Genomic DNA, 15,026 nt, shown 5'->3' with positions numbered 1-15,026 from the left:
TACTTGATCGCACAGGTCACCAATATGTACTATATAGATGAACCCTCCCACACTCCAGGTCACAGTAGGTGGTCTGTGATGTCATCATTTCTGTGATATCATCATTTCTGTGATGTCATCATGGTTCTAATTTTTCTAGTCGATTTTTTTCTTGATATGTGATACATTGGGAATGTTAGTTTAGCATTTTAAAGTTCTCTGTACGTTGAATTTCATTAAAATGGCAACTGTTTTCATAAAAAATATATAATTTTCCCTGTAAAGAATGGATTTTATGACTATAAAAAATAAAACAAAAAAAAGAAGAGAAAAATGTCAGTATCGTTCTGGAAATTTTGTTGCAAGGATATTCTTTCATTATTACATAATGATATTAAAATATTCAATGAACAATAAAAAGAAGCTGTTTTAACTCAGTACATATTGCATTCCCAGCCAGGAAAATATTGACAGGGTTCGGCCTAAAGGTAATGCTCCAATGGCTCCATTCTGTAGGGACTGTAAGGACGTTTCAAAGGTCGCTCTAAAAAACTTTATTTTAGCAAAGTATTACATGTGTTTGCTTTCGTATTTTTTTAACAAATTGGTTACAATTTCCAATTCATATTCTACTTAGCTTTTGTCTACAATTTAACATATTGAGATAAAATGTGCAAACTTTATCTGCTTTTCTTTTGTAATGATATCATAAAACAACAACTGACTTTTCTTGTAGACTGAAAAAATTTCATCAAACTCCGGTACCCCCTCAAAATGTGTCCGTTTCAAAGGCAACAATACTATCGTAGGCCCTTCTCTTTACCCCACAATTTCCACCTTATTAGCAAAGAATTAGTCTGCACATCTATTGTTCTTCCATTTTAATACTCGGACCGAAATAGTCCATTCTTACACAGTAGTATGAGCTAGGGCACGGAATCTGTTTGCACCAACTTAATTCACCATCGGCTCCTTCCCTCTCGTTAGGGTTGACGTGAAGCTCTTGGAAGTAATCGCAGTCCCTCCCCAGGTGGGGATTGTAAGGAGGTGATATAAAATCTAGAAAGATGGCGGGTCCACCGACCGCTTCCAGGCGATGAATGTTTCCCTCGGATGGCGTCACCAGACAGGGTTCGGAATCAGATGTGTATTCCGTCTCTGATCGGAACCTTAACTTTCTGACCTCCTCGGAGCTCGGTTGAGAGTCAGCGGTGAGAAATTTGGGAATTTTCTCATCTTTCTCTTGATCTAAGAGGTCAAAGGATTTTATCCTCACCCGTCCGTGGATGACTTTAAGTACGCCAAACATAGTCGGATGGTTATGCATCGGCAGCACGGCATACTCTTTCAACAGGAAAGCCCCGACGGCCAACAGATCATCTTCGAACACTTCCACAAATCCCACAGGAGCTTTGATTTCTCCCCAGCCTTGAGACTGTTTGGGGTCGAGTCTTTGAATCTGGGATTCGGTGATGCCCACGTCCTCAATTTTGATAGTTGACAGAGCTTCTTGCACTTTGACCACTTTCTGGAGAAGAGCGGATTTATCACTCAAGACAGATCTAAATGTTGTCCATGCTAGGCGCACAACTGTCTCAAGAGGTCCGCTCATTATGGAATTCTGTCTAAGAGAGAGAGATATCAGGAAAACAAAAATGTGTGATGAAGCAATACCAAAATAGCACATTATGACGAAACAGATTAGGATTAAAAGTTTATTCATTGTGAACATTGTAACTAGAAATGAAGTTAATATGTGTGATCAAATATTCCTTTCAGGCAGTACTACACAGAGAAAAGAGGATGGGGAGGGGTTGAGATGGAAAGGAGTGGATGGGGAGATATTTTGAAATCCCTACACAGCCGGAAAAAAATGTCCCTCCTCCTTTTTTTTGCTTGCGTGTGTGTGTTTGTACAGATGAAAAGTTATTAGGGCCTACTGTTACTGTACTTGTCATGAAACATTAGCAAGTCTTATCTGAGTCGAGATATAAACTGATTTGTAATGTCAGCATGTTTCTTGCAAAGTTCAAGTCATTTGTTAAAATACTGCACGATTCATTCAACATGAACGTTTAATTAATCTACCAATAGGGCAAAGTTCTTTACATATATAGGCTATGTGCAGTAGGAATCACCACAGCATGCATTTTACACAGTTGACCATCTTGACAATCTTAATATGGTATTGTAGTCAAGCTGATGACCCATTTGTCATGAGATTTTAGTATCAAATGACAAAGAGAGTCAATGCAAGAAATTTGCTCTACCACACACTTGCCAAATTTCAAGAAATGTTTTGGGCACTCAATGTCAAATAGAAAACAATGTTTGGACAGGCATGCTACAGGTGAACCCTGAAGTAAACCCTGTAATGAATGCTCTTGTGTGTACTTGCTCTTTCTTGTGTCTGATATTTCGGCTTACTTCACGGCTCCACTTGCAATGCATCCGTTTCAGGGGAAAGATGGAATGCCATATTTTTCTTGTTATAATTAAACCTTATAAGTTATTATATTATCTTAGATAGTTTATGAAATGACAGCAGATTACAACACATAGGGGAGAAAGTACAAATACAGATATTTACTTATCATGTTCAATACCAAATGCTGGCCATACTAAAGAAAAGATGTATACATGCTTCAGTAAAAACCGTCCAAGTGTTGTACTCCATAGGATGGGCCCCTACTGAACAGTCGGTGTTATACTGTCACTGTGATTTCACGCAGGCCTAACTTTAGTGAAAACAGATGCACGGATCAATGACAACAAGAAGAAAACTTTGACACAAACTAGAAAAATGTATGTAGAAAACATCTGCATTACCGCATCACTGCTTGCTACTGCAGTTCTACCCTAAGTTAATGTCCTGTATGTCTATTGTCTTGTAGTAACCGCAACTCGCTGTAGCAGAGACTGCAATTCTTTTGTTTATGCAGACTGCCAGGAATTTAATCCCAAGGTTTGTTGATTACCTGACGCTTGCTTTTGGCTTTTCGAAGGGCTTTCTAGAGATCAATGTTTTGCATTGCAGTTCTGACGATTTCTAAGGCTTCTGACCCCATTGGTTTTGTCAACTTTGGCGAACTAAGCTACTACTGTATTAATACTTTATTAAAAATAGTGATTCTAACTTCCTTGATGTTTGCAGTTTGTATTGTATGGATATTCCAACAAACATGCAATATATTCTATTGGCTAAGTTTACCTACTGTAGCTACAAAAAAAACCCATTAGTTTCGGCTGTAAAAGAAAACATTAGTTTCCTAAGGCGCGGAAACCGGTTTTTCATGTGGAAACTTAACATCACCCAGGCTACTAAAACTACCGCTGGCTAGGTCCCAGTCCTAACTTAGGCCTTAGTCTTACTTAGGAATAGGCTATTACTAGGCTATTAAGTAAGCGTACTGTGACTTTGTGTGAGTAAGAAAAAGAACATAAAATTGTGAAGGCCTAATGTAGATTACATTACGAACAGTAGCATACTTGTCATATGAAGGACGGAGCTTTTGCCGTAGCCAAACCGTAACGGTACGCTTCTTGTTCTAGTAAAGATAAGATTACTGAAACAATTATGTTGCAAGCTGCAAGTTCAAACCAACATTACAGAGGTACCCGTTGTGACGATAACGTGAAAGACTAGGCAACACATATGAACAATGAATATATATATTTACACAGCCTAGCCTTACAACATTGTTAGAAGCAATGGTTCCCTTTACGTGCATTATATCACAGGTACAGGTTTAGGTAATTCCCCTCGAAAATTGCCAGGTACCAAACAACAATTTTATTCCACTGTAATACTTGTTCTGTATTGCATCTTGATTCATGATTATGCCAGAAAGAACACAAAAAATGTTATTCATTATAATTTCATGGGCTATAAATCCAAGTTGTTGTTTTTTTTTATTAAAGGTAAATGAAGTTCACTGTTTGTACTACTGCCGTTTCCAGTCGGTTGTCATATAGTAAATAATAACAGGATGAACAACAGTGTCAATAGTGCAGAACTGTATTGAATTTCTGTGGTCATCAGTAGGCTAGGCTAGAACTTCGATAACGAAAATCAGGGTGCGCCTAACCTTGCAAATGAAGATTGAGTCTAATTCAAGGACAAGACGAATTATTGGTAGTTTAATGAGAAATAAACGTTTACACTTACATCAGAGTTGAGGAAGAAATGCGCAGTTATCAGTGTGTCATCCGAGTGGCTCATCAGAGGTGGAACTGAATCGGGTTGATGTGATTGTTCCGCTACATTTTTGCAAGGATTTGCTACGGATCAACCCGTAGGACCCAGGCCTAGCGCAGCCTTACCATTTTACTCAGTACCTCACAGCCTACTACAACTACCACCCCAGAAGCGAGAAATCTAGTACTAAGTACTACCGTAACTCAACAAAGGGTCGCTAGTATGAGTTGGTAATGATATGAAATACCCTGTGTAGGCTAGTATAGTTGCCCTTAAATCTGTATAATGTACACAAAACATTGCAGCTTTGAAACATTGCAAAAGTAGCTAGGATTGTTCTTTCAACATTCGTGAACATGTTTGTCTCTGTTACCACATAAGCCAGGTACCAGTAATGTGATTTATACATTAAAAACATTGTCAACATTATGCCACTCGGGCAATTTTTCTTCTTGTATGATTAAACCAAAATGTGCAAAGCAATAAATTGTAATTATTCAAAGATACGTCACTGTGCAATCACTGTACCATGAATTTGCATGTAACTACTTCACATAGAGTACTCACTATGCCAAGTAGCCTTGCAAGTGACTCTTGGCCACTTGTGGTGATAAAAGTCAAGAAGACATAACAAAACGGCCAAAGTTGTACTTCAAAAAGTATTTTTAGACTGATAAACACTAACAATTAACATGTTCAATTGTCTGTATGTGTTTTAAATGACCTTACAAAATAAATTGATTATTTGCCCCCAAAACAGCTATGGTCTATATGGATGCACGATAGAGCACGATAATATGATAGGTGCTGCCAGCAATATTGATGGACAGACTGCTACCCAAAGCCATTGGCAAAGGCTATCTTGCAGTCATGTACACTTTGCTTTGCTTATTACATCCTAATCCATTTACATTAATTTGTTCGCAAAATTAGTAGCTTTAGTTTCAACAGCATCAGCCTTTGCATCTTCTTTATTTCTCTCTGTTAAAAGCTTAAAGGGTTTGTCCATCATCAACTGTTGCATAATATGCAGGCATAGACGAATGAACACATAATGTCACCTGTGTATTCTGACAGCCAGCAGTCAGGCATATGAACAGACTGACAGACAATCTGACCACAGTTAACTTTCAAGCATTTCTGTACACATCATCAGATCTCATCTCATCAACATTTCAGCTACCTAAAACCGACTGGCTAACAAGTCAATTTGTTATGTCAGATTGGAATGTCAGTGGTTTCACAAATAGTGGGGTGGATGTCCCCCCTCTGACCCAGGACAATCAAAATAGGGTGCATTGTTTCATGAATTTATGCCTCATTGGTATTCCTCGATTAAAATTGTAATGCAGTACTTTTACTTTTCTCCCAGGAACATATTCAAACACTTCAGTTCCAATGCTCCAAAGAAGACTGTGATTTCTAAGGAGGTAAGGAACATAACCTTGTCTTCTGTAGACACCCAATTTTTCTGTTTAAAGTAACCTAAGAAGCTGCTCAAGTTTGGAACTTTAAATGTGAAGTATGCAGAGGAAATTTTTTTTTTGGTTAACTGCATATCACACTCCTCTTATGAGCTGCTTAAGGAAAATGTTTTAACTCCTGGCAGTGACATGGTTCATATGCTCAGACTTCTTGAGACTGCCAATGAATAATAGCCAAGAAAAAGCACTGGTCGTGATTATGTGATTGTGACATATTAGAACTGAGATAGACAGTGATAGACAGCCGTCATAGGGATGGTTTAGTTTATGGTGAAGAGAGAATGATCTTTTAAACAGAGATGGTAATAAAAACAAATTATAGCTCCTTGAAACGGCTTGTGAACAAACATAGCTCTCAAACAGAAGAAGCTTTAAAAAATAAAAAAAATTATCAGCTTTTGGGTAGTTGTTCATGGCAAGAATCTTTCTAATAATTGGTTAAATTTGGGTTTTGCTTTTCTGTATAAAAACAAAAACAAGCTTTTCAAAGAAGAGGAGTGAAAGACAGAAAAATGTTTTTTTCTCTTCCTACCGTCCAACAAGGCAGAGCCTTTAAAACCATCTTGTCATTGGAAACCATTCAATGACATGGTTCTTCAATTGTTGCTGTTGTTATATAAATATAATGATATCAAAGTAGTGTAAAATATTCTACTATTAATATATTATGCAAGTTTAGAGTTCAGTGGCATGTGTGGCTGGTTAGTTTGGCCTTATGTACCTTTTTCTTCTTTTATGGCAGGATCATGCCTATTTATAGTTTGTTTGTAAGTTCATATTAATCTATGGGTACTAACTGAGAGGTGGTTGTCTTTTTTATATCTATAATTTTTCTCTCTTATGGCAAATTTACAAGCTACAACAGAGGGGTTATATGGTTGTATGTAAGACAAATCTGCAGGTACCCTCTTCTATGTGTAGACCTTTTTTTCAAGGTAGAATGTTAGCCATGTTGAAAATGAGACCAATGCCAGGTCATGTAAAGAGTTTCAAAACCTTAAAGTTCAGCAAACACAAAACCCATCTCCATAACAGAAAATAAACAATGTAATAAACAAAGAAGATCATGAAAAGGGGAAGGACATGTAGCAAAATTGATGTTGTCATGTTTAGACTTGCTCAAGTCTTCAGCCTTGTGTGTGAACCCCCTCTCCTTCCCATTAAATTTATAATATCTCCCAAGTCTAATAAGATTTGTCGTAGCTGCTTGCTGAAGTTGTTTATGACAGTTTTATCTACCTTATAGACCAATATATGTTTTGGGGTTTGGTTTCTCCTTTAATACCTTGTGTCCTGACCTACGGTCAAATGCTCTGTAAACCACGTAGATATGAATATCATGTTTCTGATTTTACAGGAGGAGAATGAATTCAGCAGGGAGGTGACAAAGATTGAGGCGTAAGTTAGCATATTCCTCTCACTCAGTTTTGTTGCTTGTATTGTATCTCTTTGTATGTAAGCCGCAATGCTCCATGCTAACATCCAGATAACGATGTGCAATATGTTCTGCTATACCGGATTTGATAACTGATAAAATGAACATTACGTGACGGATCACCAAGTTTTCTCCTGGTGACCGACTTCCAACTTTGGCACAACTCCACCAGGTCGTTCCGTTATACACAAACTAATTCGAAAGCAAAAGTGGTATTTTAAGAAGGCCTTGAACACGATACAAGACTGCAAAAACCTTCAGCTTTTCAATTTTTTAATGCTGAGGGATTCATCATTCTGGTGGAATTATTATTCCGCTGAACATCTCTCTCTCTCTCAATTCTTTGTCAGGTTGGACGATGCAACGAAGAGACTTTACAAAGACTTGAAGAAGAGTATGGAAGCCATGGCAACACTCTCCAAGCACCAGTGTAGAATCGGACATAACTTAGCTGCGAGTCCCGTCTTAAACACAGAGGAGGAATTGAAATCCCTAGAGTTGATAAGTACATCCGTCGGCCAGATCGAAGAACTGACTCACAAACTTGTAAGAACTTAAAACCTTTACTTTTTATTCTATTCCATTGTTTTTAGTGGAGGTCAAAGGTCATTTGGGGTCACCAGATGTCAACAGATGTGAAAAGGTTATGACCACAATATCTCAAGAAATGAAACAGCAATGAATCTGAAACTTGGCATGGGGATGGCCCATGTTGAATAGAAGAATCTATTCATTTTGGTGGAGGTCAAAGGTCTTTTGAGGTCACTAGAGGTCAAATGGGTGAAACCCTTGTAAACACAATATATCAGGCAGGAAAATATGTCTGGATCTTATATCTGACATGTTATGCCTAACATTGATTGCAAGAAGATGAAAATTATTCTTCATGAAGGTTGTTGGTCTCTCTTTTTTTTTTCTTCAGAATTCGCAGACAACAAAAGTGATGGTGGAACCCATGAAAAAATTTACTCTGATCTTCCCAAGCATCTATCTGGTCTTGAAAAAGCGAGAGCAATGTTTACAGGAGTACACCCGCTGCCAGGTCAAAGTTGAAAAATATGAGGACAAGGAACGGACAGGCCAGAATATTGCCAAGTTAACTACAGTAAGTAGGATGGTATAGAATAGCTGTGTAATGATCTGGTCAATTTGTCTTTATGGTAATTCAAGTGATATACGTTATTTAGTATTTTGAGTGAAAAATCGAGCACAATTTTTAAGTGAGCATATTAACCCTATCTTTAAACGCTCATTCAAAAGTTTAATTTTTTTGTATTTAACCACCCATTTTCACTGCTTGAAAATCACTAATTTCAAGTACATGTGAACTCATGTGAAGATGGTTTATGCCAGCATTGGCAAAGCAGTTTCTTCCTCAACTGTAGTGGTCAAGTGGTTTATATTACAGGAGGTACTAATGTAGCATAAGTACGTTGACCTTGAAATCTGCAAATGAAAAATCTCTTTTGTTTTTACCGCCAATATTTAGTGAGTTGTTTTGGTACATCAAAGCTCAATGATTGGAATATTTGTACTTTGATCATTTTTTAGATAGGCACAGGGCCTCCTAGTAAGAGGAGATTTCAACATTGCAGATGGACAATGTGCATGTCTTAATTTTTAATGTTTAATTTCATGGTGTTGTATTCCAATTGCACAGGATGTACATCCTTAGGTGTTGTGGCCCATAGATTGGGTGCAAAACTTATCTCTGTGTCCGACTGCAATATCCACTTCGTGCCCACCTCTTGTTTGGATGGTAAAAACTTTTGAAGGGTTGAAAAACAACAAAGTTGTGCCATAGTGCTACAAATTAATTAAACAAACATGTTTTTTTCTTTCCAGGCTAAGAAAGGATTGGAAGCAGCAAAGGAATCTTTTGATAAATTCAACAACGAGCTAATGAAGGAACTTCCAGAGTTCTTTGAAGGCCGCTTGGATTACTTCCAGCCGTGTTTTGAAGCTTTAATCAAGGCTCAGGTATATTTTCAGCCCTTTCTTTTGGGTCCCAGTCAACAGCAAGTCATCGTTCAGTGCAATTAATAGACGTCAGTACATTTCCTCCAGGGTTGAGCCAAGCATCACGATGCCTGACTGATCGTGACTCGACTCAACTCTACCGTCGTGACCCTAGTTTTTCGATAGTTTTAAACTATCACAGTTTTAGATCCGAGTGGCAATATGACATGTCAGATATACAAACCAGCAGACTTTTCAAGTCTGATAGCTCCCAAATGGAACAAGATTTTTTCTTTCCTGTTAAAGATAGTTGCTCTCCACAAAGATCTCATTCGTATAAGCCAAAACTGATGGTTGGGGTTTTGTTTTCCCGTTAACTGGTAGGTTAGATGTAGTCTCTTAAACACCCACACACTGTCTGACTGACCAGGACCTTGCATCGCCATGCCAGTGTGCCATCGTTCCTCTCTGTAATTTTTAAAAGAACTCCTCAGGAATTCATTTGTTATATACAGCTGTTGAATACTGTTCTGTCCACAGATTCAGTACTACACGCAATGTTTCAAGATCTATGCAGAGTTAGCACCAGAGCTGGAGTACAGGGAGACGGTCATCAGTGACGAAGACTTTGAAGAACAAATTCAACAGAAGATGTCTGACATCAGAGCACTCTCCATCGTGATAGATGACTGAAGGCACCAGTTTGACCTTTGTACCCCTTGGTTCATCTCAACTGCCATAAATGTGCTTGATTCCATTTAGGTTTGCTACCTCCTTTCGTTGAGATTGTAATTTCCAGAGTTTCACGTATCAGTTAAACGTTGTAAGTAAATGTCTTGTGTTTGTTTGTGTTTTTACTTACTTAAAGGATGACTTTAGGCAGAATTTTAGTCTTGATATTTTATACTCGTGAAAAAAACACCCATTCAAGTACTAGTAATGTTCTATAGCTATTCCATGTAAAAATCTCAAGATATTTCACCGTTCAAATTTTTAAATATCACAAATTCTTCTTTCAAAAAAAGGGCTAAATGATGATGATGTCAGCATCTCAGCGGACACCTGAATGTTTATATTAATCCATTGTTCCTTAAAATTCAAATAACTCAACCAAATTCATATTTCATTAACTTCATATAAACAACGAAGCATCCTTGGATGACATTCAAAGCCATATATCCTTGAAAAGTTTGTAAACACATCTTAAACATCGCACATGAGGGCACAAGAGACTTATGTTTTTCCCTGAAGAGTTTTGCCTTTTTATCTAGGAACCAGACTGATGGTCCTTGTATTAGGCTGTGCAGTTCAGTCACTTTAATTGATGAACCTCAGCTGTTTGATATAGTCATGTCACAAAAAATAAAATCTTAATTAAAAAATGAAAATCTTTGAAGAAGATCCTGCTAGGATTGAAACGTCAGGCCAACTTACTTTTACACAAAAAATTATAAGTGTTATAGAAATACAACCTGGACAGATAGAAGTATTTTTTTAACGACATTTCTACATCATTTCAAACCTAACTCAGTTTTGTGATAGATATTGATGTTTGACATATTACGTCAATGAAGAACAAGTTGCTGACATCTTAGCCAGAGTGAAAAAAGGAAGTACTTTTAATAACGATCATTCCAAGCTTAGTGTTATCATCTTATACCCGACTCATTACAAATAATTAATTCTCCTAGGACTTGTTGCATCATGATCAAATTTAAACAAATTTAGGTATGGTTAGTGTAAGACAGGGCAAGAACATGTGTTGAAGCTAGTCCTTGTCAGCATAATTTGAAAAAGAGAAAGAAAGGAAGGAGCCAGTCACATCTAATTAAATAAAACTGCAATTACAAACTAGAAGAATATGCAATACATAGCAAGTCTAATAATATCTTATGCCAATAACAAACACTCACACAAAATTTTACTGTATGTATTTCAAAATGTACATTTGATTTGAACATTCCATGCTTTAATATTTTCTGTATATAGGACCATTCTCACTTTATTTGAACAAGTGATGTGCTAAATATTGGTCATTATGTATGTTTGTCTTTTGATGTTTATGGTCCATAATGTTGTGTGTGCATGTGGGTACGTGTGTGTGTGTGTGGCCATTTCACATGACAATGGTAGTGCTTCATACACAGTGTATTTAGGAATAAGGTGCCACATACTCAGCATTCATTTTTGTATACAGCCCTATTTTCATCTGGTGAAAATGTCACTTAAGTGCAAAGAACAAATGAAACATCAGAGGAGGCCTCCAATTGTATGTGAATATGACACAGTCTAGTCAGAATATCAAGTAAATAACAAGCTAGTGCTAAAACTGCAGCTTACATGAAACTCAAAATTACAGTTTAGAACAAACTATTATTAGCTATGCAATTATTTTAATCAAGTACTTTCTCTCTTACTGTACTGTACCTTTATAAACAATAACAAATACTCTTTAAAGAAAAAAGAAAATAGGTCACATATGGAGGCAATTTATTCTGAAATTGAGTGATCAGGTGGTTTGTATTTCATGCTGGATATTGTTTTGTCCGCCACAAATTGTGAAAACATTTTCTGAGTAATCATCTATCTGTAAGCAACGGACTGGTTACAACTTGTCTGCAGATCTGTGACCGATATTATTATGCAAATATTATGAAATGGCACGACTCATCTTGCTATATTGGTGAAGCAGCAACACTATGCAAGAACTACATGGTTTGACTTCTGATGTGGGGAATTTTCCTCACTTTTAACAACTTGTTTCCCCGACAAAGGGAATGGAGCTGTGGGGGGTGGGGTGTAGAGAGGCATAATAATCCGTCTCAAGAAAAAGGAAGGATGTGGGGGATTGGGAAGGGGGGTGGAAAGTGGTAGGGGAAGAGGTAAAGGTGAAAGAACAACAAATCAAAAGGGGATAAAATATCAAATATGCTGCAAACCATTGGTTAATCAAGTTCATTATTAGTCATGATACTGAATATTCATGAGTCTGCTGCTTTTTATGCAACCTTCAAATTTTCACAACAGCGTTTGTTTTTACAACTCCTCAAGTACTTAAGAATTTGTCACAAGCAGTTATCACAATTAAGTGTCAACAGATGGCACGGGTGCCGCCATTCATTTTCTCCATATTTTATTGATTTGAAATTGTTAAGTAAAGCTGGTTCAACCGCTTCATGTTGTTTCTAGGTTTTTGTTTAGTTACGTTATTTTGAGGGTCACAAATTGACTTGTTGGTAGACATGATCTCTAAACAATAAACTGTATCCTGCTGATGACCATGATGAGTAAAAAGAGGTATATACATAGTGTATTAGAGTGCTGCATACCATTATAATTGGTTTCAAGTTATGATACAAACAAAACTTTACGTTCAGTGGCAGAGAAGAGTCCCTTGTCCCACATATGTCACACGTCAAGTTTTGATGTGTATTTTCTAATAGTATATGGATGCAAAGAATGGATTAACGCCTCTAAGTGTGCTACCGTCAGGTCACTGCAGGTCAAATGTCATGTCAATGTCACTTAAATACACTTGGGGCCACTATTAAGGTCAGTCTGCTATTTGAGAGTTGCCTGTAACATCACTTTCTACCATGGAGTCATATTGTTGACAAACCCAAAAAAGAAACAAAAATTGTACTAAATATCATCCAATGCACAATGCAACTTTTAACTAATTTGTTACGTTTTGGGGTATTTTCTTACAAACCTAGTCTGGGTTATGCCAAGCTTGAATACTGACTGCTCTTTCTAAACCAGAAAATATGACTTTTTGAGTGTGATAATGATGATGCCTTGATCAAGTGATGTTTAATGGGATTGAAACTTTGTCACGTTTCCAGTGACTATGGTGATGAAATTCAAGTTCTTTCTATAATAGATGGTTAAAAAAAAAGGGTTTTTGTCTGAAGAAGGGAAGAGAGGCAAAGTGATTTGCAGAGAGAAGAATTAATTGACTGTTTCAACTTTCCCATTCAGACCAAGAATTATAGAATATTATTTTTATTATTGAATGACCCTTTCAGTTTTGTCAATCTGGTACAATGGCTGTATTGAGTTATGTGCAGAATGATTTGGTTCAATAGGTAGATGTTATATATATATTTTTGTAATCAAGTGTTAGTCACAGCCCTCCATGAACCCCTCAGTGAACACAGTTTTATGCATTTTATGACAGTTTTTGTGTATGTTTTATGGGTTATTCTTTTTTCTTGTGGCTATAAGTTAAAAATTATTATATTTAGTACAGATGCATCTTGTAAGTGCAATAGTTGATTTTAACAGAAACATTGTAATGCTGTTCCAGTTTTGGATCAGTCACTTGAAGCCCTATTGAATATGGTTATAAAATATAATTTCATGCATGAAAAACTTAAAAGAGTATTTCTGTTGTATTTTATGATTTCCTTCACACTTTATAATCTTTCATTCATCAGGTAGGGGTTGGGTTGGGGATGAGGTTTTGGGGCCTCTCCGTATTGATTCTCATGCCTCTGACATATACCTGCAATATATTGCAGTCATATTAGAACTTGAAAGTGATTCATTCTGATTGCAAAATCACTATTCTTCTATGTGTATAACCTGATAAAAAGAGTAATTTTGAAAGTTAGAAAAATTGGTGACCTTTCCTACAATCACAACAGAGATATATCTGTTAATGTTTTTTCAGATAGTTTTGATCATCACTTTTTGAGTGTTGTTGGTCGTATAGCAGTAAAGCATGCCAATATGTGTTAACTTCATAATCATTCAAATCATGTTTTCATGCGATGGCTCAGTTTTGCCATGTGACCAGCATGAATTCCCACTTGTGAGTTTGTTTTTATTACAACACATCCAATTAAAAAAATCACCTGCCCCCAGACCACAATCATAAAATGAATGTTATAATTGCAGAAACATTCAACATTGTCAAATATTTCCTGAATCCAGAACAGATGGTTCAGGTTTCTTCATACTAAAGTATACATCTGTATAGATAACAGGTACTGCCATGCCAATTCTCACCATATACAGCCGATAAAATAGTTCGTGAACACGACCTTTTGAAATTGTTTCCAAATTAGTATTTTCTGATGCCACATGGTACAATAGGTTATTTAGTATTTACGTAAAATTGCTGTAACGCTTTATTGACAGTGGTAACTGTAATGTTGATTTTCATATCAATTTATGTTAATATTTACCTCTATTACTACAGTGTTCTTATAGACACTTAGTTACATGGATCTTCCAGGGACAGACAATGTTATATTCCATGTGTGTTAATAAGTGCGACTTTAGCTTCAATAAAATAATTGGAAAGGTTTCATCTCATGTAAAATTTCCTTTGACCTCTTGACCTCTGAAGGCTGTGTACTACCTTGCTTTACTATAAACCAAAGTATAAAGTATCTTTAGGGTCATTCCTCCTCATTTAATCGACTTGCACCGACACGATACACGACACAATTTATTTACAGTTGTTTAGTCAATCTATATTATAGCAAAAGATTCCCTCTGTTAAATAAATTAGCACATGTGTAATTTTTGAAATAAATGATAAAAGTTAAAATAATCATAATTATATAAAAGGAAAAAAAAAAATATAGACATTTGGCTTTGATAAATTATGTCTCACATCTCGCAGTTCATACTTACAAAACCCTATACTAATAATACATTTTAATGCACACTGAAATGTTACACAAGCAAAAAAACTCGGACCATAAAAACTTGCATATTGAGGGTATGCCCGTCAAAAAATGTGAATTTCCTCAAACCATAAATGTACCACCCACTCAGTTTTCTAGGAAATTCAGCATGATACGGAAATAAATTGTCTGGCACAAGATATTTTCTTTAAGGTTCTGGATTAACTTGGGGAAAAGATCATGTAGTCCTTTATTTAAATGAACTTTCTCTTCAAATATAAAACCTGATTCTGAAAGTTCTTTCATATTCCCAGTAACCCCCCCCCCCCACC

The 15,026-nt window shown here is 36.5% G+C and overlaps 2 protein-coding genes across 7 annotated transcripts; one reads left to right on the top strand and one right to left on the bottom strand.

Moving 5' to 3' along the window:
- Positions 1–319: 319 nt before the first annotated feature.
- On the bottom strand, positions 320–4,288 carry LOC139967573 (2-aminoethanethiol dioxygenase-like). Of its 6 annotated transcripts, none has more exons than XM_071971525.1 (2): positions 4,148–4,288; positions 320–1,604 (listed from the first exon to the last, which is right to left on the bottom strand). In XM_071971525.1, exon 2 carries the CDS (start codon positions 1,589–1,591, stop codon positions 845–847), a length of 747 nt encoding a protein of 248 aa, XP_071827626.1. In that variant the 5' UTR covers positions 1,592–1,604; positions 4,148–4,288; the 3' UTR covers positions 320–844. The 6 variants fall into 6 exon arrangements, with proteins under 6 accessions (XP_071827626.1, XP_071827620.1, XP_071827622.1 ...); XM_071971519.1 differs by having other exon boundaries at positions 320–1,600; positions 4,148–4,286; XM_071971521.1 differs by lacking the exon at positions 4,148–4,288 and adding an exon at positions 3,705–3,725 and having other exon boundaries at positions 320–1,600.
- On the top strand, positions 4,267–13,535 carry LOC139967574 (bridging integrator 3-like). Its single transcript, XM_071971526.1, has 7 exons — positions 4,267–4,407; positions 5,550–5,607; positions 7,019–7,059; positions 7,447–7,642; positions 8,019–8,201; positions 8,942–9,076; positions 9,596–13,535. Exons 1-7 carry the CDS (start codon positions 4,400–4,402, stop codon positions 9,746–9,748), a joined length of 774 nt encoding a protein of 257 aa, XP_071827627.1. The 5' UTR covers positions 4,267–4,399; the 3' UTR covers positions 9,749–13,535.
- Positions 13,536–15,026: the final 1,491 nt, after the last annotated feature.

This window comes from Apostichopus japonicus, chromosome 5, assembly GCF_037975245.1.
Source record: "Apostichopus japonicus isolate 1M-3 chromosome 5, ASM3797524v1, whole genome shotgun sequence".
NCBI classification, from domain to species: Eukaryota; Metazoa; Echinodermata; class Holothuroidea; order Aspidochirotida; family Stichopodidae; genus Apostichopus; species Apostichopus japonicus.
This window is presented reverse-complemented; position numbering and strand designations above follow the sequence as displayed.

Coding starts and splice junctions, on each gene's coding strand:
- LOC139967573 (XM_071971519.1), bottom strand. CDS start 4,201: ATGAGCCACTCGGATGACACACTGATAACTGCGCATTTCTTCCTCAAC. Junction 1,601..4,147: donor ATTTCTTCCTCAACTCTGAT/GTAAGTGTAAAC, acceptor TCTCTTAGACAG/AATTCCATAATGAGCGGACC.
- LOC139967574 (XM_071971526.1), top strand. Junction 5,608..7,018: donor AGACTGTGATTTCTAAGGAG/GTAAGGAACATA, acceptor CTGATTTTACAG/GAGGAGAATGAATTCAGCAG. Junction 8,202..8,941: donor ATATTGCCAAGTTAACTACA/GTAAGTAGGATG, acceptor TTTTCTTTCCAG/GCTAAGAAAGGATTGGAAGC.